Source organism: Bubalus bubalis, chromosome 1, assembly GCF_019923935.1.
Source record: "Bubalus bubalis isolate 160015118507 breed Murrah chromosome 1, NDDB_SH_1, whole genome shotgun sequence".
Taxonomy (NCBI): Eukaryota; Metazoa; Chordata; class Mammalia; order Artiodactyla; family Bovidae; genus Bubalus; species Bubalus bubalis.
The window spans coordinates 44385971-44409000 of record NC_059157.1 but is presented as its reverse complement, the minus strand read 5'-3'; the positions used below and the strand labels follow the sequence as shown (position 1 = coordinate 44409000).

General features: G+C 44.5%; 1 protein-coding gene across 10 annotated transcripts in view; it reads right to left on the bottom strand.

The window, feature by feature from the left end:
- The window catches only part of ERICH1 (glutamate rich 1), a 49958-nt gene that overhangs the window by 26488 nt on the left and 440 nt on the right, over nucleotides 1-23030 (bottom strand). For all 10 annotated transcript variants that reach the window (XM_025281043.3, XM_045164810.1, XM_044939153.1 and 7 more), the window contains exons 2-3: nucleotides 14472-14618; nucleotides 2801-2935 (exon numbers count right to left, since the gene is read on the bottom strand). In XM_025281043.3, coding sequence (XP_025136828.1) covers nucleotides 2801-2935; nucleotides 14472-14618 — 282 coding nt within the window. The remainder of the gene's footprint in view (nucleotides 1-2800; nucleotides 2936-14471; nucleotides 14619-23030) is intronic.

Below are 23030 nucleotides of genomic sequence, written 5' to 3'. Positions count from 1 at the left end.
CCAGCCACCTGGCAAGTTGGGGCTCCAGCCCCCAAGAGTTGGAGGTGAGGCTGCGAGAGCAAGAAAGTTGTAGAAATAATCAGGTACTGGATGGAAGGCAAGGGGGGGGCACCTGCATTTCTGAGGTGGGTGCAGGGTCAAGGAGGCCAAGAGAGGAAGCGGGGAAGGACCTTATGAAGGAGAGGCCTGCACGCTAGGGTGACCAGGCAGAGGGCAGAGGGCCATGGGAAGCTGGGACCTCACCTGACCTGCCGCTGCCTGCTGGTTGCATGGGGGGCAGGTCAGAACAGGGTGACAGCAGTCGTGGCACATCTCAGATGGACACAGGATGTGTGTGAGGTCAGTGAATGAGACACCAACCACTGCACAGCTGGGCCCCAGCAGGACTGACCAGCAAGAACAGGACTGGCGGGAGCAGACGGGAGCCCAGGGCGCAGGAACCCAGGGGCTGTTTCTGCAGGCAGGGAGGAGCCCACAGGAGCCCCGCGAGGAGCTCCATGTCCACCAGAGCCTACTGAGAGTCGCATGGCCCGGGAGCCACTCCTGTCACAAACAGCATAGTGGAGGCTGCTGAAAGTGAGAGAGGGGGGTGTGAGAACCCTGAGCATGAGAAACCATACCACACATGTCCGCGGAGGAATTAAAACCAAAGCAAGGGAGATTTCGTAGGAAATCTGGAAAAGGAAGACATCTACAGAGGAAGATCCAAAACAAGAGGCTAACAAGGAGGAACCCGGACAGCAGGCGGCGGGAGAGTGTAGAAAAGACACCTGGAGGCACCTCACAGTCAATGAAACCACAGACCTGAAAACAGATACCAGGGTGCCGGCGCCCAGCAGAGGGCATAACTGTCACAGTGATGACAGCGTTCAAATGCCAAGGGCTTATCGAGCACCAGGGAAAGTTCTAGATGTCTTTCAACGTGGGAAAGGGGAGTCTAGTTATAAACAAATTGCTTACATAAGACAGATTTCAGCTACTTTAAAAAAAAATGATATAAATACATCTATATGCAATGAAATGGAAAAAAAAAATCTCCATAACACACCAAGTGTGGAAAGTGGTTTATAATGCAGGACGTATAATATGTACTTTTATAAAAGCTGCATGTGCACATACAACATGTACAGGGAGAATTTTCAAAAAATGTTTATTGAGATCTTGCCCCGGTGGTCTTAGGTAATGTTTTACTTCCTGTGTGTTTTCTATAATGCTTGACTTTTCTATAGTAAGTGTTTTTGTAGTCCATAAAAACAAAATACTTTTCTTTTAAAAAAAGGATTGGCGTAACAGAAAAGAAAAGGCCCTCTTTCCAAGAAGCTGGCCTGTTTTTCAGTTCATAAGAAAGTTGAGGTTCCTATTTCTGCGTAGAACATGTGAATGTAACATCTCTCTATAGAGGTCCCAGAACTTCACCTGCTGGCAGTGGCAGGCAGGGACTCCTCCTTTGCAGGATGAATAAAGGATCTTTGCAAAGCTGCTGAGGCACTGTTAGAAGGCAGGACGCGAATGCCTGCAGCGGAGGGACGTGCTTCTGGCTGCACGGGGTCTGACAAACCAGGGGTCTGGACAAGGCCTGAGGGGAGGAGGGGGCCGGCCTTGGGGTCACCAGCAGGCCTGCTGCCTGTACCTGGGCTGAGCCGGGGGAGGCAGGACGCCACGGGCACATGTGGGGCAACGACCTGCACTGGCGCTTCCTCCTCAACTTCTTTAGACGAAACTACTGAACTGACTTAACGGTGCTGTGCATTCAAACGGACACAGATGGTGGACAGCGCCCCACTGGACTTTTCTTCTTTTCTGACTCCAGTCCTCACTCTCTGCTTAAATTGCCAGCAACAAGACTGTGGAGGTTTTCGTCTCCCGAAGGACACCCCTCTAGCTTAGCAGCGCACCCGGAAGGCTCTCAGCTGGGGCGCCGTGCACAGACCCGCCTGGGAGGCTCGGGGGTGGACCTAGCTGTGGGGGCAGCTCCAGGGTGAGTCCGCACTTTGTTATTAAACACCTGAGGTACACAGCGAGTATGTCACCAAAGCCATTTATCTTTATAAGGACATAGCTTAATTTTCTAATGAAACAATCTATTTTTCCAATAATTATATTCCAAAGATTTTCAACAGGGCTTAAAAAGATAAATATATCACTCCTTAACTATCTCATTTTTGATTTTATGGTTTCTGATTCTTAGGAAGTCAGAAAGATCAATCTAGTAGAAAATCATATTTTCCTAATATGCAAATTAATTAAGGCGTATGGTATAGAGTTTCTTAGTTTATTACTTGTTAAAAACCATCTGGGGAAAATTTTATCTGAAAATTCCAAATTCCTCTTAAGGAAGTTTTAAAGCGATAAATTAAAGGGGGAATTTTTAAGGCATGAATATGACATGCAGCCTCCGTACCACACCCCCAGTGCACCTCCTTCACTCATAAAACATCTGACAGCATTGTTCAGTTTTCTACCAGACATGCAACCTAAGTTATTTCCATGATTACAAAACTGATAACAATCTTGGAAATTTTGAAAAAAATTGGAAAGTAAAGAAAAAAGTTCACTTAACAAGAGAAGCACTTTCAAGTTTGGACATAGTAACGCCAGACTTCCCCTGATGTGTAATGTATTAACAACGGGGCTGAGATCACACCCCAACCCGAGTCCCCTTCCAACCTGAGTTGGTGCTGTCACGCATCCTCACAAGTGTCTGTAATGACTGCCGGCCACATGGCCACGTGACACTCACCCCCATGAAAGTCCACGTGAGGTTACGACCCTGGAGTCCCTGGGCTGTCGGCCGCCTTACCTCCTGTGTCCTCACTGCTGGAAGAGCTCTCTGAACTTGAGCAGCTTGGCGGCTCTGGCAGAGGGGGGACCCACCCCTCAGGAGGCAGGCCCACGGTATAGAGCCGCTGGGTGGGCTGGACCCGAGTGTCACCACCTGCAGGAAGAGGCACAGACAGATGCTGTCAGATGTCCACGTGCTGAGCAGCTTCTCCAGCCAAACTCACTGAAGACGGGAAGCCATGGCCATAACTGCCAACTTTAGTAAGCCGAGCATTTTGCCAGAAGAGCCACTCAGCTATATAACCAGTCAGGAAAAAGGAACAAGCTATGATTATTTAAATTTACATTAAGTTACTTATTATATAAACTTCTGAGTTTTTATGATATGATATAAAAACATAATTAATTCATGAATAAGAAGCAGAAAACAAAAAGATTCCACATAACACACCCCTCATCATCATAATATCAATCTCAACATCGTGGTGCCTAACCTTTTGGAACTTTTTCTCTGTAAATGCTAACATGTACGTACTATGTGTCTGCACATACACCCACACAGACACACACTTAATAGGATCACATGATATGAGTTTGGGTGAACTCCGGGAGCTGGTGATGGACAGGGAGGCCTGGCGGGCTGCGATTCATGGGGTCGCAAAGAGTCGGACACTACTGAACTGAACTGAACACATATTTTATCATTATACATGTACATATTATATGTATAATATCTTTCAAAAGTGAATATGATAAAATATTAAGATACATTTAAATCTATATGCTCTTAATGGCTACATGATGTTCCACGTTATTGGCAAATTTAACTGTAATTTAACCACTGTCTTAAATTTTGCATACAGAAATTGACTCTAAATTTTCACTATCAGAAGTGGCTGCCATGACCATCCAGGGTATATAAAACTTTGCGCAGTTGACCTCGCAGTTCCACTAAATAAACTCCTGGAAGTGGGCTGCTGGTCTGCACAGTCCAGAGCAACATCAGTGCTGCTCCCCACACCTTCTCAGGGTAGGATCAGCGCTTCCATCTCCATATTTTCACTCAAAATATGGCAAAGTAACCTTTACCTAACACAAGGGGATATCCCAATTACTCTTTCAAAGAAAAATGTTTTTCTTCATTTTATAAACAACAATGACAAGGACTGAGAGAAATCACTAGTGCACATATAACAGAATGTGTGGTTTCAAGACATTTAAATTGTAAAAGCCTTGAAACATTGTCAACTGCTTCTGCCATCAGTGTATTTCACTTTTGTGAAGCTAAGGTGCAAGAACGTAGTTCTTACGTTAGGCTTATCCGCCCGGTTGATTAATGACTGAGTCGTTCTTGCCGGGATCAAGGGCAGAGAAGAGACGTGCTTCCAGGCAGACTATCCCCTGTCGGGCAACATCAACACTTGATCATTTTTCTTAAGAGTATTTTTGGAAGCTTTTAATTGGCTAAATTTTTCTCAATAAGAAAATCAAACAGAACTTGGAAACATTATTGTTCACCAAATTATCAGGATAAATATGGGCGATGCCAGGGAAGGGAGGCAGGAGGTGACTCCTGGGATGAAGGATACAGATGCTGGACACTGAGGGCAGAGCTCTTTGCGAGGCTCCTGTGCTGACCAGGCGCTGCCCTGAGGCCAGGCCTGTGGGCGGTGGATGGGAATCTGCTTGTGTGTAAGTCAGGGTGGCCCACAGCAGAGCACAACACCCAGGCCTGGCTTCTCTCGCCTCTTCTGGTAGCAGATGCTCACTGTCAGGATGGCGGTCAGGGTCATGTTCACCACTGAGTGCTCAGGGGACAGCAGGGCCAGGGCAGCCCCTCGCCCCTACACTAGGCTGCAGGGTGAGGCTCGGGAATCTGGAGGGGCAAGTCAGCACCCCGTTGCTGCTGACAGAGGCCAGTGCCTTCCCAGAAACACTGGCGTGGCCACAAGGTTTCAGAAGAGGCGACTTCAAAGGCTCTCCTCTCCGTGGCTGACTGGCTTTGATCGTGGTTCACCATTCTTACCAGATCAGGCTCTGGGTCTGATATGCAGGATACCCACTTGAGTTTGCTTTCATTCCTAACCTCTGACTCCCCTCTGCACTGTGCTTGTCCACACGGCCCCCCTCTACCACCAGCACACATGTGCCCTCTGCCAGGGCACCGCCACCAGACTGCTCTTGGCTTGGCTGATGCCTTCAAAGTTGGTGTGCTTGTGTTACGGGGCTCAGGGCACAATGACATGGTTTTTTATAACTCTTGTGGGATTATTTGGCTCTCTAAAATATATGCAGATATAATTGGCAAGTTAAAAACAATAATAAAAGCAATAACAAAAAAAATAGAGTCCAATATGCACTCTTAAGTGACAGAAATTCACCAAAACCTACACACAGGTGGTTGTGGCCATTTACAGATCATGTCCTTTTCTTTAAGAACAAATAGAATTACCAATGCTCTTCTAAAATAAATAAACGCACTTCTGTAAAGTGACTATGTCAAAGCCTTTGACTGTGTGGATCACAAGAAACTGGAAAATTCTCCAAGAGATGGGAATACCAGACCATCTGACCTGCCTCTTGAGAAACCTGTAAGCAGGTCAGGAAACAACAGTTAGAACTGCACACAGAACAACAGACTGGTTCCAAGTAGGAAAAAGAGTACATCAAGGCTATATATTGTCACCCTGCTTATTTAACTTATATGCAGAGTACATCATGAGAAATGCTGGGCTGGATGAAGCACAAGCTGGAATCAAGATTGCCAGGAGAAATATCAATAACGCCAAATATGCAGATGACGCCACCCTTATGGCAGAAAGTGAAGAATAAGTAAAGAGCCTCTTGATGAAAGTGAAAGAGGAGAGTGAAAAAGCTGGCTTAAAGCTCAACATTCAGAAAACTAAGATCATGCCATCCAGTCCCATCACTTCATGGGAAATAGATGGAGAAACAGTGGAAACAGTGGCAGACTATTTCTTTAGGCTCCTGCAGATGGTGATTGCAGCCATGAAATTAAAAGACGCTTACTCCTTGGAAGGAAAGTTATGACCAACCTAGACAGCATATTAAAAAGCAGAGACATTACTTTGCCAACAAAGGTCCGTCTAGTCAAGGCTATGGTTTTTCCAGTAGTCATGTATGGATGTCAGAGTTGGACTACAAAGCAAGCTGAGCGCAGAAGAATTGATGCTTTTGAACTGTGGTGTTGGAGAAGATTCTTGAGAATCCCTTGGACTGCAAGGAGATCAAACCAGTCCATCCTAAGAGAGATCAGTCCTGAGTGTTCTTTGGAAGGACAGATGTTGAAGCTGAAACTCCAATACTTTGGCCACCTGATGTGAAGAACTGACTCATTTGAAAAGAACCTGATGCTGGGAAAGACTGAAGCTGGGAGGAGAAGGGGATGACAGAAGATGAGTGGTTGGATGGCATCACCGACTCAATGGGCATGAGTTTGGGTAAATCCCGGGAGTTGGTGATGGACAGGGAGGCTTGACGTGCTGCACTCCATGGGGTCACAAAGAGTCGGTCATGAATGAGTGACTGAACTGAACTGAACCGAAAGTGAACAAATAATTATCAGAATCACCATGCTGTGTCTTTTAACAGTACAAGGAAGATTTTCTCAATCTCAGTGAAGGGCTGACTGACAAAGGCCCTTTCCTCATTAGGATGATTCTTCCAACACTGAAGAGACCTTGGCACATCTGCACCTCTGATTATCAGCAAGCTGCCGCCTCCATAGGCATCAAGCCTTCAAGGGGATTCTCAAATGACCTTTCATTTGACCTGCACACAATTTTTGTCTATTTGATTGTGATTTTGTTGTTTTGTCTTCAGTCAAGATTTCTCTTTTTCTAGCTGCAAATAAACAGTGTTTTTCCTTCAGAATTCCCAAGACATAGTGCTTCAAAAAAATACACTGTTCTTTCATGATTAAAAACTACTCAAGAAATTAGTATAGAGAGAACTTCAACATGACAAAGAGAAAGCACGAAAAGCACATGGTTGATGTCACACTTCACTGAGAAGGCCTGAATGCTCCCCCTAAGACCAGGAAAGATGTGAAGCCACTTTGCTTCAACATTACACTCAAAGTTCCAAACAAGCCAATAGTCAAGAAAGAAAATAAAAGGCGTCCAACCGGAATAGGGAAAAGTAAAATATCCCTGCTCACAGAGGATAAAATCTTATATATATAAAATCCTGAAAACTCCACACACACACACACACACACACAAATTGTTAGTGCTAATAAGTTTGGCTAATAAGATCAATATACAAAAATCTGTGTTTCCATATTTAAGAAACTATTACCTAATCCAAGGTCAAAGAGTTTATTAGTATTTACATACACTAGCTAATCGAAAAAGAAAACAATTCCATTTATAGTAGTATCAAAAAGAATAAAATACTTTGGGACAAATTTTTTTTAAGGTCACAAAGAGTTGGACACAACGGAGAATGCATGGGCATACCAAGCATGGATGTACCTGTCTTATAATGAAAATTACAAAGCATTGTTTAAAGAATTTAAAAATGACAGAAATGGGAAGCTAGTCTAAATTCATGATTTGAACAACTTAATATTGGTAAGAGAGCATTAATCCCCAGAATCGTCTTCAAATTCAACACAAAATTGTATCAAAATTCCAACTGCTTTTTTCCCCCAGAACTGGACAAGCTGATCCTAAAATTCACACATAACTGTGAGGGACACTGAATAGCTAAAACAATCTTGAAAATTAATGAAGTCAGAAGACTCTTACTGCAATTTCAAAACTTTATGACAAATCTACAGTGATTAAAACAGTGTCATACTGGCACAAGGACAGACATAGAGACCAGTGGAATAGAATTGACAGCCCAGAAATAAACCCAAACAACTATGACTAACTGATTTTTTTTCTTCTTTTAATTTGGCCTCATGAGGTCTTAGTTGAAGTCCATGGGATCTTCGTTGGGGCATTCCAACTCTTAGGTGTGGCATGTGGGATCTAGTTCCCTGACCAGGGATTGAACCCAGGCCTACTGCATTGAGCACAGAGTCTTTGGCTACCTGATTTTTGACAAGAGTGCCAAGCGGGAAAAAGACAGTCTCTCCAACAAGTGGTGCTGGTATGACTGGATATCCACAGACAAGGGAATGAATCTGGACCCCTACCTCACACTATATACAAACATCAACTCAAAATAGATAAAGGACTTGACTGCAAAAGCTAAAACCATAAAACTCATAGAAGAAAACTTAGATGTAAAACTTGTGACCTTGGATTTGGTTTCTTAAATATGACACCAAAAGCACAGGCAACAGAAGAAATAGATATGATGGACTTAATCAAGACTAAAATATTTTATACTTCAAAAGACACCATCAAGGAAGTACACAGCTAATCCATGGAGCAGGAGAAAATATTTGTAAGTCATGTAACTGATAAAGCTCCATTGTCCACATTATAACTAACTTGTACAACTCAGCAACAAAAAGAAAAACAATCCAACTGAAAAATGGGCCTAGGATTTATATACACATTTCTCTACAAAAGATACACAAATGTCCAACATGCATCATCAGGGAAATGGGAATCAATGAGGTGCAACCTCACCTACTAAGATGGTTATCAAGAAAACAGAAAACAGCAAGTGTTGGCAAGGATGTGGAGAAACTAGAACCCTCCTCCATGGCAGGTGGGGTGAAGAATGACACACTACTGTGGAAAACAGCTTGCCAGGTCCTCAACACAGTAAACACAGGATTACCATGTGACCCAGCAATCCCACTCTTCGGTTTACATCCAAGAGAACTGAAAACACATGTCCACACAAATACTTGTGCAGAGATGTTCACTGTTTATTGATAAAAGCCTAAAAGTAGAAAAAATCCAAATATCTATCAATTGATGAACAGATAAACAAAATGTTATATATCCACAGAATGGAACATTACTCAGCAAGAAAAAGAAATGAAGCAGTCATACTCCTTACAACATAGATGAGCATGTAAAACTGCTCACCTGTGTTGGATGTGACTGGTGATGGAAGCAAGGTCTGATGCTATAAAGAGCAATATTGCATAGGAACCTGGAATATTAGGTCCATGAATCAAGGCAAATTGGAACTGGTCAAACAGGAGATGACAAGAGTGAACATCGACATTTTAGGAATCAGCAAACTAAAATGGACTGGAATGGGTGAATTTAACTCAGACGACCATTATATTTGCTACTGTGGGCAAGAATCCCTTAGAAGAAATGGAGTAGCCATCATAGTCAACAAAAGAGTCCGAAATACAGTTCTTGGATGCAATCTCAAAAATGACAGAAGGATCTCTCTTCGTTTCCAAGGCAAACCATTCAATATCACAGTAATCCAAATCTATGCCCCAACCAGTAATGCTGAAGAAACTGAAGTTGAACAGTTCTATGAAGACCTACAGGACCTTCAAGAACTAACACCCAAAAAAGATGTCCTTATCATTATAGGGGACTGGAATGCAAAAGTAGGAAGTCAAGAAACCCTGGAGTAACAGGAAAATTTGGCCTTGGAGTACAAAATGAAGCAGGGCAAAGGCTAATAGAGTTTTGACAACAGAATGCACTGGTCATAACAAACACCCTCTTCCAACAACACAAGAGAAGACTCTACACATGGACATCACCAGATGGTCAACATCGAAATCAGACTGATTATATTCTTTGCAGCCAAAGATGGAGAAGTTCTATGCGGTCAGCAAAAACAAGACCGGGAGCTGACTGTGGCTCAGATCATGAACTCCTTATTGCCAAATTCGAACTTAAATTGAAGAAAGTAGGGAAAACCACGAGACCATTCAGGTATGACCTAAATTAAATCCCTAATGATTATAGAGTGGAAGTGAGAAATAGATTTAAGGGACAAGATCTGATAGAGTACCTGATGAACTATGGATGGAGGTTTGGGACATCGTCCAGGAGACAGGGAGCAAGACCATCCTCAAGGAAAAGAAATGCAGAAAAGCAAAATGGCTGTCTGAGGAGGCCTTACAAATAGCTGTGAAAAGAACAGAAGCAAAAAGCAAAGGAGAAAAGGAAAGATATATCCATTGGAATGCAGAGTTCCAAAGAATCTCAAGGAGAGATAAGAAAGCCTTCCTCAGTGATCATTGCAAAGAAATAGAGGGGAAAAAAAAAAAAAATAGAATGGGAAAGACTAGAGATCTCTTCAAGAAAACTGGAGATACCAAGAGCACATTTCATGCAAAGATGGGCTCAATAAAGGACAGAAATGGTATGGACCTAACAGAAGCAGAAGATATTAAGAAGAGGTGGCAAGAATACACAGAAGAACTGCACAAAAAAGATCTTCACGACCCAGATAATCATGATGGTGTGATCACTGACCTAGAGCCAGACATCCTGGAATGTGAAGTCAAGTGGGCCCTAGAAAGCATCACTACGAACAAAGCTAGTGGAGGTGATGGAATTCCAGTTGAGCTGTTTCAAATCCTGAAAGATGATGCTGTGAAAGTGCTGCACTCAATATGCCACCAAATTTGGAAAACTCAGCAGTGCCCACAGGACTGGAAAAGGTCAGTTTTCATTCCAATCCCAAAGAAAGGCAATGCCAAAGAATGCTCAAACTACCATACAATTAACTCATCTCACACGCTAGTAAAGTAATGCTCAAAATTCTCCAAGCCAGGCTTCAGCAATATGTGAACCGTGAACTTCCAGATGTTCAAGCTGGTTTTAGAAAAGGCAGAGGAACCAGAGATCAAATTGCCAACTTCCACTGGATCATCGAAAAAGCAAGCGAGTCCCAGAAAAACATCTACTTCTGCTTTACTGACTATGCCAAAGCCTTTGACTGTGTGGATCACAATAAACTGTGGAAAATTCTGATACAGATGGGAATACCAGACCACCTGATCTGCCTCTTGAGAAACCTGTAAGCAGGTCAGGAAGCAACAGTTAGAACTGGATATGGAACAACAGACTGGTTGCAAATAGAAAAAGGAGTACGTCAAGGCTGTATATTGTCACCCTGCTTATTTAACTTATACGCAGAGTACATCATGAGAAATGCTGGTCTGGATGAGGCAGAAGCTGGAATCAAGATTGCCGGGAGAAATATCAATAATGTCAGATATGCAGATGATACCTCCCTTATGGCAGAAAGTGAAGAAGAACTAAAGAGCCTCTTGATGAAAGTGAAAGAGGAGAGTGAAAAAGTTGGCTTAAAGCTCAACATTCAGAAATCTAAGATCATGGCATCCAGTCCCATCACTTCATGGCAAATAGGTGGGGAAACAGTGTCAGACTTTATTTTTTCGGGCTCCAAATTCACTACAGATGGTGACTGCAGCCATGAAATTAAAAGACGCTTACGCTTACTCCTTGGAAGGAAAGTTATGACTGACCTAGACAGCATATTAAAAAGCAGAAACGTTACTTTGCCAATAAAGGTCCATCTAGTTAAGGCTATGGTTTTCCCAGTGGCCATGTATGGATGTGAGAGTTGGAGTATAAAGAAAGCTGAGCGCCAAAGAATTGATGCTTTTGAACCATGGTGTTGGAGAAGACTCTTGAGAGTCCCTTGGACTGCAAGGAGATCCAACCAGTCCATCCTGAAGGAGATCAGTCCTGAATATTCATTGGAAGGACTGATGTTGAAGTTGAAACTCCAATACTTTGGCCACCTGATGTGAAGTGCTGACTCATTTGAAAAGACCCTGATGCTGGGAAAGATTGAAGGCGGGAGGAGAAGGGGACGACAGAGGATGAGATTTTTGGATGGCATCACCGACTCAATGGACATGAGTTTGAATAAACTCCGGGAGTTGGTGATGAACAGGGAGGCCTGGTGTGCTGCAGTCCATGGGGTCACAAAGAGTCAGACACGACTGAGAGACTGAACTGAACTGACAGAAGTCAGACACAAAAGGTCACCTACTATGCAATTCCACTCACAAAATGTCCAGAATACACAAATCTGAAGAGACAGAAAGTAGCCAGGTCTCCTCTAAACATCTGAGACTCCATTCCTGCTCTACAAATAGGTTCATCAATACCATTTTTCTAAATTCCATATATGTGTGTTAATATATGATACTTGTTTTTCTCTTCCTGACTTTCTTCACTCTGTATAACAGGCTGTGTTTATTCACCACAATAGGACTGACTAAAATTCGTTCTTTTTTATGGCTGAGTAATATTCTATTGTACTTATATACCACAACTTTATCTGTTCATCTGTAGATGGATATCTAGGTTGCTTCCATATCCCGGTTATCGTAAATCATGCTGCAATGAACAATGGGGTACATGTGTCCTTTAGAACTGTGGCTTTCGGCGGAAGGAGTGGGACAAATGGAGAATGTAGCATCAGCATTATATACACTATCATGTATAAAAAAGATAGCTGATGAGAAGTTACTATACAACACAGGGACCCCAGCCTGGGATGGGTGGAAGGGAGGGAGGCTCATGAGGGAGGCAAAAGTGAAAAGTGAAAGTGGAAGTCACTCAATCATGTCCCACTCTTTGCAACTCCATGGACTATACAGCCCATGGAATTCTCCAGGTCAGAATACTGAGGGGGTGGGGTGGAATGTATGTATAATTATGGCTGATTCTCACTGTTGTACAGCTGAAATCAACTCAACATTGTAAAGCAATTTTCCTCCAATTATAAAATAAATTAAAGAAACAAAAAAGTAGGGAGGCATGACTGGGGATAACTGTAATGGATATGGGTTTCTTTTGGAGTGATAAGAATGTTCTGGAGTTACTGGTATGCTTACACAACATAGTAAGTATACTAACAATCAATGAATTGTGCATTTTGAAATGGTTATGGTAAACTTTAGATTAAATGAATTTTATCTTTTAAAAAATATGTTGCTGCTGTACACTGCATGGAGTTTTCAGGAAGGCAAATAAGTTAGGCTCATTTGCATCTGTAACAAAAATGAAAACTCCCAGAAATGCCTCCTCTACTCATTGCCTGAAGCCGTGAGGAAGGGTGGGGGATCCTACCCACCAGACTCTGCCCTCAACCCCAATCCAAGGATCCTTGCGCCCAGAGGGCACTCTGCAAGGGGAGGAAAGGCAGGGTGTGCAGAAACGGAGGGACCAGATGCCCCCCAGAACCTGATGAGACCATTCTAGCCACACCGTATCCTTCTCACCGCTCCCCTGCCCCCTCCCACCCAAGTTTAGGCCATGGTAGGTGACCAGTGTACCCTGCGCGGGGTACACAGAGGCTATGACTCAGATAGCAAGCACCACTAGCAGGGTCTGTGGTCTGAGAAGCACACAGGTGGACAGACACCAAGACCACAGCTGAATCCCACCTGCAGCACCCTCGCATCTCTCCCAGCCTCGGCACCATGCTGGCCATGCAACCTCTCCCTGGACCCTGTCCTAGCCTCCAACAGCACCACACAGCTGCTGGCACCAGCCATTACAGCGCAGCTCACATGGGCCTTCACAATGAACAACAACTGCCTGCTGAAACAATGTGATGCAACCTGGAGCTTCTGAGGAAAGACACTGCCCAAATTATTGCACTAATGAATGTGTCTGTCTGTGTCCTCAGTTGTGTCTGACTCTTTGTGACCCCGTGGACTGTAGACCACCAGGCTCCTCTGTCCATGGGTTTCTCCAGAATACTGGAGTGGGTTGCCATTTCCTCCTCTAGGGAATCTTCCCAACCCAGAGACTGAACCTGCATCTCCTGCATTGGCAGGTGGATTCTTTACCACTGAGCCACCTGGAAAGCTTATTAGTGAATAATCACTGTCAAAACCATCAGGTTAGAAAAGGAAAGAAAACTCAAATAAACCCTAAATACAAATTAAAGAAAAAAAAAAAAAGACTACAAACATCAGCTCAGTCACATTTGGACAGATATGCAGAGGGACACCCGCTCCACTTGCACAGCACATCTCCTCCAGGGCGTCTGCCTTTCTAAGCTACGTTGTATTCACACAAAACCAAGCGTGTGTCTTGCAGGTGGAACAAGTGTCAGGGTAGTTTTCTGGGTGGCACCACAGGGTTCATTCTCTCCTGATTCTGGGGGCTGGCTGTCCGAGATGGAGGTGTCACAAGACTGGTTCCTAAGGCCTCCTGCCTTGGCATGTGGATGGCCGTCTTCTCCCATGCCCTCATATGGTCGTCTTGCTGTACATGTCTGGGTCCTGATCTCTTCCTATCTCACCAGTCGCCCTAGATTAGGACCCACCCTAAAGGTCTCATTTCACTCCATCTCCAAACATGGTCAACATCCTGAGGTTCTGGGGTCAGGACATCAACACATAAATTGTAGAGGGTACAGTTCAGCCCAGGACAGAACTGTCTTTAAAAGGGAAAAGCACAGTAAACAGCAGCCACTATGCTTGAGTGTGACTCCAGGGCTGAGAGGCTGCAAGTCCCTCCTATACCTCTGGCTCTCCGGCAGAACAGCGGCATGAACACTGTGGGCAGCGGTCCTGGGGCAGCAGGGCCCAGTCACTGCACCCAGGAACAGCATGGAGTTGAACCCAACACCAGTGATGAACCTGACCCTGTTCCCAGCTGGGGGCACTTCTTCCCTCACAAGTGAAGTAACCATCACCAAAAAGTCTGAGCAGAATGACCCCGTTGCCCCCGTGGTGGTGCCACAGTGGCCTGAGGCCAGCATTCGCTCTCCAGGGAAACAGCGCTCACCTGTCTCAGGAGGGGCACTCTGGCCCTTCTCTCTCTCAGGAGCCACTTTCTCAGGTGGGTTTCTGGAAGCTGGAGTCACAGGGGCCTTCTTTTCTTGGCCGTGTGAAACCTCAGGATAAAGTTTCTTCAGTACTTTTCCAACAAACACTACAGAGACAATCAATTTGCAAAAGAAAGGTAAGTATTACTGATTGAAGTTTTATTTAAATTGTAAATGAATTTTATATAAAACAAGACATATCATGACATCACCATCTCAGGGCTAAGTGACTGCCCCTCCACAGGACACAACAAGGGTGGTGCCTACAAGACCCCCAGCACTGTCCCCATGAGGGTCACCCCCAGCACTGTCCATCACAGCACCCCCACTACTGACCCAATCACAGGACCCCCAGCACTGTAGGCATCAGGGGACCCCCAGAAGTGTCCATATCACAGGAGCCCCATAGCACTGTCCCCATCACAGGACCCCCATAGCGCTGTCCATCAGAGGCCCCCCAGCACTGTCCTTACACTAGGTACCCCCACAGGTGTGAGCACAGGTGGGGAAGGTGAGGCTGGGAACTGGTGGGGCACGTGGGCTCACAGTTCTGTTCTTCCTCCACCTCGTTCGTCGCTGGTTGACTATGAGCTGTTTTCAGACCCTGGTTTGTGGTCCTGGGCTGCAGAGCAGCCCTGGAGAGGCTGGGTCCATGCCAGTTCAGAGCAGACAGGCTGGGCAGCCCCGGGACCCCTCTGGGGCCCCCACAGGGACAGCATAGTTGGCACAACGCCCACAAGGATGCAGATTCTTCACTTGGCTTATCTCAGGGCACTCTGCCCTGACTGGAGGGGAAGCGCTGCCACGGTGAATAAACATTTCTGTCCTGATTTAAGTGTGAACAACGAGCAGGGACAATCTCAAAAGAGCAGCCAAGAAAGATGAGGGGAACGGTTAATCCAGTGAATCTGTTTTGAAGTGAAATGAAGTGAAAGTTGCTCAGTCGTGGTAGACTCTCTGTGACTCCATGGGCTATAGCCCGCCAGGCTCTTCAGTCCAAGGAATTCTCCAGGCAAGAATACTGGAGTGGGTAGCCATTCCCTTTTCCAGGGGATCTGGATCAAATCCAGGTCTCCTGCATTGCAGGTGGATTCTTTACTGTCTGAGCCATCAGGTAATCTGTTTTAACCTCATTAAATTTAGAAACAAATCAACAGAGAGAGAGAAAAAACTGCTCTAGTGACCAAGTACCATGGGGCAGAAACCAAGAGCAGGACTCTGGAGACAGGCTTGAGGTATTCAGATGACAAAGTCGGGGACAGACATTAGGGCCATTGAGGAGGCGGTGATGTGAGGAGGGGGAAGTGAGAGGTCACGCGTGACGGGGCCGCTGAGCCCCCTGTGGGTCATGGAGGGCAGGCTCCTGTCCCCCAGAGGGAGCACAAGCCTAACGGCATAGACCGCTCCTCCTTTCATCCTGTGCGCAGATGGCCCTCACTGCAGAAATAAGCCCCTCCAATTGGTGCTAGTTGGAAAACACACAATTTGGGTCTAAAAACAGAACAGGCCTCCTGAGAAAGCTACTCAAGCCCAGGTGGTGCTTGGCCAGGCGCCTGGGGGGAGCATGGGGTCCTGGTGTCACCCACCTGCCCACCCCCGGGAGCCCCTGCAGGAAGAAGCCAGTCCTTGCAGGGATGCCCTCATTTCCTCAGCCACGCGGAGGCCCTGCCTCCCAGCTCTGCCAGGCTGGGCAGCACAGGCCTGTGAGCATGTTCCCCAGGCCACTGCAGACGGCCAGGGCAGCAGCACCTGGGTCACAGGGAGGCGGTCTGTTCCATTAGGCCAGCACTCCAAGACCTGTTCAAAGGGCAGGTTCCAAGTTTCCAATAGAAACTGAATGGTCACGTGCATTTCCTTAAATAGCAGAGGGGAAAAACTTCTACTCCAGAAAACCGGGTGCAATTTCTGGGGGAACCAAAAGCAGTTGACAAAACCCTAACCAGTCATCCTGCTCTAAAATGAACTTGGGGACACTTGGAGCCCGAGAGCCACCTGGGCTGGCAGCAGCTGATGCGGGCATCCCGCTGAGGTCATGGCTGAGTTCCGCACACATGTGTGTGTGAACACATGACTACACTACAGGAAAACCAGACATGGGTCATCACCAAGCAGCGCATGCATCCACTGCGGAGCACCACACAGCCTGAAGGAACCAAAATACACCGCAATCCCAGGGAGAAACCGGCACAGTCACCAGGAAACACTGAGATGAACCAGTCACCTGACAATTTTGCTTCCACTGGTGCCCTGACACAGTGGCGAGGGTGCGGCACATAGCAGGCCGGCCATGGGCGGAGACACGGGCTGTGTGGCTGTGGCACTGTCCCTGAATTCAGCGTGTCACCTGCACACGCTGTATCTATGGCCTAACTGGTGGCCTGTCTGCAAAGTAGGTCTTGAGGCCCTCTGGTCTCCACTCACAGCCTTTCGGTGTCCCTGCATGACGCTGGGATGTGGGGGTGGGCCCAGGCCTGCAGCAGGTTCAGGATATGTGGTCCTTCCTCAGGAACAAGACTCAGCCCAGAGCCCAGGCTGGGAGCTCCAGGGCTAAGGTCCCGGGGCCAGGCTCTGAGTCTCTGACTTGGGTGGGGTCTGGGGGCTTCAGGCTTGCCTCACACCTGGCTCTGGAAGCTGATAAATATACATGTCTCATACAGGCTTCCCAGGTGGCTCAAAGGCAAAGAACCTACCTGCCAATGCAGGAGACAAGGGTTATATCCTTTGGTTAGGAAGATCCCCTGGAGGAGGAAATGGCACCCTGCTCCAGTATTCCTGCCTGGGAAATCCCATAGACAGAGGAACCTGGTGGGCTACAGTCCATGGGGTTGCAAACAGTCAGACATGACTTAGTGACAAAACAACAACAAGACATGTCTAAATACTTTCATTTGTCACAATTTAAAGCATAGTCTTTTAAAAAATAATATGATTTTAATTTTCCAAAATCAACTTTAAAAGAGCCATGCGTAACAAACGAAGCTAAAGTACTACTTTCTACCAGCTAATACTGCTGGAGGATTCCTCAGTGAATTTCACTTCTTATTCACAACACACAGAATAAGACCACTCAATGCATGAACGTTATCCTCTACAGAAAACAAGCTGTCAGCAAGGACCTGCCCCCACCCCCACTCCCCATCAGCTTATCTGCTTTTCAAAGGGAGGATGGGGTTGCTCCCAGTGCAGTCACAGAAGGAGCTCATAGTTCACTCAAATAGAAATCACTAGCTCTTAATATTTTATACCAAAAGAAATGTACAGCCACTGGACTCTAACTTCTTGGAGCCTCTAGGGCTATGAAGGACATGGGTGCATGTGAACTGCCTACCAGTTTACTACAGATAGGGACTTCTGGCCACAGCTATGTAGGGATTCAAGTCAAAAGCAGAACAGAAATGAAAGGTTACTTTTTTCAGGGTACTGGCACACAGTAAAGCATCATTTTTAAAAAGCATCTGTACCTTTGGTTTGTTGAAATGCACCTTGTGACTGTGCGCATCAGTGTTTGTGTGTGTTGCCTACTGCAAATGTAGCCCTAAAAATCAATTTAGACGTTAAAAGTCTCTTTTGTGCTTAATTTACACTGTGCTCAAAAACAAACAAAAAAGAGCTGGGTGCTCAGGCTCAGGAAGGCAGCTCTGTGTCACCACAGGGACCCAGTGACCTGCTTGCTCCTCCCCTCCTCACACCTCGTCCTCCTGCTGTGCCCCTACCCCCTCTCCCAGCAGCAGGAGCAGGTTCTAACTTGAAACTCTGGTATCTGTCAAAAAGTAATCAGTAGAATATAAAAAAGCAGAACGGACATGGATGCCTGCAAGAGATGAGTACAATCACTACGCAGACGGGCGCTTGGAGTTGGGACACAAGAGACACAGCAAAAGGTCACCATGGAGAAAACCATCTCGTCTGAAGTTAATATGATGGAATACCAAACAGAGAGATCAAGTCTCTGTGTCACAGGGGAATCAAGCCATTTTGATATGATTTTCAGAGAGGACTGTCATCCACACTTGCTGTTTCAAGCTAAAGACATAAGACAAAGAAAAATAAATCTTCAGTCAAGTCTTCTTTGGAAATTAGATACCTGGGAAGAACTGTGAATACATGTACCTCAAAAGGAAATAGATGGCTTGATTGCTGGTGGTAAACTATTCAATTCTGACCTCTTCTTTCATACAGCTACATGTTTAGAATCTAACAGCTGGGGGTAAAAAAAGGCAGGGGTCTGCTCCATGTTTAACAGAGGTGTTAGTGGCAGTATTTCAAGTTATTAGGCCTCCTTCGCGGTGGTCTTAGGAAGGAGGCTCTAACAGGCCCCTGTCTGAGGGAGCTGGTTCCCAGCATCCTCATCAGGGGATCTGGGGAATATATTTTCTATTAGAAAATATAATTTCTATTAGAAAAAACAAAAACAACAGAAATAGAACTTTTTCTTCCATAATGTTCCACTCTGAAAAAAGACAAAGGAAAATAAAAACTATGCATTAAAAAAAAAAAAACCCTTTTGAACTTTGAGGCCAGTAAGTTACCCCATCAACATCAAAAATATTTTCCTTTTCCTTAAAAAAGTTCACTCTGATGGTAAAGTAACACACATTTCCCTCAACATCTATGTTCACATCTACGTTCATACTTTACTTAACATGGATGTGAAACTACACATTTCTTTTTACTACATTTATACTGGAGAGCTTTCTGGTAATAGAAATGATATTGATTCATTTGTGATTCTCTTGCCATATCATCCCTATGAACCACTGTCTCTCAGAAAAGCACAATTCTCAGAGGACAAAAAAACATGTGTAGAGCTAATCTGGAGACATGAGGGAAAAAATTAGCCAAAAAACTGTATTTTCAAGGGTGGATGTGAAATGGAAAGCAGTAAAACTGATGGGGCCACATATTTATAGAAATTACACAAAAATAAAGACGACCCTAAGTATTAACAAATAACTTTAAAAATGTGATTTCTAGATATTTCATTATGAAAGAAAGCTACCAGAACAAACAGGTTTATGACATACCTTTTAAAAGTGATTATCTAAATGGAAAAGTGATTATCTAGAACTTAAAACGAGAGTTGGCAGGCTTTTTGAAATCATATATAAATGAATAGCTATTTCTGAAAATAAGATCAGAAATGGAATTTCATTGAAACTTTCTCAGTGGTCAGTTTGATCACAGCCTCCCAACTATAGCCTGGCTTGGTAGAGAAAATCTTCCAAAACAAACACACACCAAGAAAATCATAAAGAAAAGGAAGAATTCCCCAACCTCAGTAAACAGTGACTCAGATAATTCCCTTTTCCACCTGATATCTGTATAGCTTAAGAGACACTTTAAATTTTCTTAAGTTTAAGGTACTTCTTGGAATCTTAAACAGTATTTTCAATTTCCTATTTTCAGGAAAGAGTATATTTATCGGCCAACCTCTCTATAGCTTTTTCCACCACAATATTCAAGGTGGGTTTTTTGTCCTGTAATATGAAAAGGCTGCCTAGGAATAAAGGAATACATTGATAATAGTATTGTATCAAGTCACAAGAAAGAGAAGCTCAATATATATGCAAATTCAATGAATGATAGTTTCTTAATGAGTTTCATCATAGAATTATAAATGGAAAAACAATTAGCTAAGATTAAGCAAGAGTTGGCAAGCTTTCTGAAATATTAATTAAGAGGAAACTAGTTCTCAAAATAAGACTATAAATAGTATTCAAATGGAACATAACTGGAATCCTACGCCATGACCAATCTGAGGTGGCCTCCCCATTTAAGCAGTAGACATACACTAAACACTCAGTTTCTCACAAAACTTTAACACTTAAAAATATTTCAAACTCTGTCCAAAATTTTTCCTCACAGTTTTTTAGCAGCAATTACTATGCCATTAGCCATTCTGAAACATTTTAAGTGCACGTAAGGCTGTGATCATTTTGTGCGGAGCAAACACTGCTCTTGTTTTGTCACCAAGACACGATGCAAGGGATCCGGCAGGACAGGCTGAGGGGACACTTGAAGGCAACTCAGAACGTTGCCACAATCCAGTTGGAAGACAGAGGAGAACCCGTTCCTTCTACTCCAGTGCTGTTACTGCGGTGCAGTGTTCTCCTACAGAGGAAGCAGACTGGGAATGCTATCTACTTTTCTCCATATTCTGCCTTACGGAGAAATTAGTTTCCTTATTTTATGTAAATACTAACTATAGTTGCCACTGGGCTTTTCCTTTCAAAGGGCAAAAACACAGCATCTGTTTTAATGGAGAGAAGGAAAGAAAATAATCATGGCCTGAACTAATCCAAGTAAAATGAGAAACATATCCAAAACCTTCACCTTTACTTGAAACCACACAACTCCTAGAAGAAAACATAGGGAGAAAGTTCTTTGACAACAGGAGTCTTAGTGAAGATTTTTTTTTTTTTTTTTTTGACACCAAAAACAAAGACAACAATAGTAAAAACAAAAGAAACTAAAAAGCTTCTGCAAAACAAAACCACCAACAAATGAAAAGGCAACCTACTGAAGGGGAGAAAATATTTGCACACTATAAATCTGATAGGGGCTAATATCTAAAATATATTAAGAACCATGCAACTCAATAGCAAAAAGGCCCCAAATAATCTGAGTAAAAAATGGACACAGAAACTGAGCAGACATTTCTCCAAAGAAGACATACAGGTGGTCAACAGGTACACAGAAAAGATGCTCAAGATCACTAATCATCAGGGAAATTGAAATCAAAACACAATGAGATATCACCTCACACCTGTCAGAATGGCCATCATCAAAGAAGACAGGAAATAACAAATGTTGGTGAGAATGTGAAGGAAAGGAAACCCTTGTGCACTGCTTGTGGGAATGAAAATTGGTGCAGCCACTATGGAAAAGAGTCTGGAGGATCCTCACAAAATTAAACATTAAACTATGATACGATATGCAATTCCACTTTTGGATCTGGGTATTTATCCAAAGAAAATGAAAACACTAACTTGAAAATTCAGACACATGTACCTCAATGTTCACTGAAGTTATTCACAATAGCCAAGATATGGAAACAACCTACGTGTCCATGGATGGATGAATGAATAAGATGTGGAATACTATTCAGCCCTAAAGAAGGAAAGTGCCATTGCCAATAACACAGATAATCTTGAGGGCATTACACTAAGTGGAATAAGCCAAAGAAAGACAAATACTGTAAGATCTCACTATTTGTTGAATCTATTAAAAAAAAAAAAAAAAAAAAAAAAAAAAACAAAGAAAAAAGGAGCTCATAGATATAGAGAACAGACTGATGGTTACCAGAGGTGATTGAGGGATGGGACAAATTGGTAAAGATGGTCAAAAGGTACAAGCTTCCAGTCACAAGTAAATAAGTCCCAGGATGTACTTGTACAGCATGGTGATTACTGCTAACAAGCATATTTTCTAAGACAGAAAGTAGGTCCTAAAAGTACTTATCACAGGGGATTTTGTAACTATATGAGGTGATGGATGTTAGCTTACTGGGTGATGGCTTTGTAATATGTAGGCCATCATGTCACTATGCTGTACACCTAAAACCCATACAGTACTGTGTATTGATCATATCTGAATAAAACTGAGGAAAACATAATCTTCCCTTTTTTCTAATTTTAATGTTGATGATTATAGGGTAATGATAAGTTTGCTGAGCTTCTGAAGTGTCTGAAGTTCCCTGTATCTCTGACATTCATTCTAAAGCATGTGCCAGGTTAGCCAATTAAATGTATCCATTCTGCTTTTGAGTGTTGGCTGCTTTGCCCTGTCTGACTCTTTGGGACCCCATCAAGGACTGTAGCCCATCAAGGTTCTCTGTTAATGGAATTCTCTAGGCAAAATACTGGAGTGGGTTATCATTCCCTTCTCCAGAGAATCTTCCTGACATGGGGGTCAAACCCCTGTCTCCTGCATTGCAGGTGGATTCTTTACAGTCTGAGACACTAGGGAAGTCCCATTCTGCCTTTGGTGCTGGTTAAAAATATGCCACCACTTAATAAACACTAGTTAAGTCCCCAGAAATTCAGGGTCCCTGCACTTAAATGGTTTGAGAGTCTGAATGTGGGGTTTGGGCAGGTCTTCACACCCGTGCCCTATAGTCCCAGGTCCCAGACTCCTACAGCCGCCATCCCTCACAGTCCCGTATCCTCACAGTTCGCGTCCCCGCAGTCCCGAGGCCTCACAGCCCCCGTCCCTCACAGCTCCTGTCCTCACAGACGCCCTTCCCGCCTCTCAAAGCTTTGTGTTCCTCACAGCCCCCATCCCCACAGTCCCGGGTCCCCACAGACCTTGTCCTCACAGCCCCCATCCTCACAATCCCGGGTCCCGGCCCCGACAGCAACCCCCACACCCCGCGCCGTAGCCCCCATCCCTCCCAGTCCCGGGTACCTCAGAGCCCCAGTCCTCACGGCCATTGTCACTCACAGCCCCCATCCCCACAGTCCCGGGTCCCGATCCCCACAGCAACCCCCACGCCCCATGCCATAGCCCTCATCCTTCAC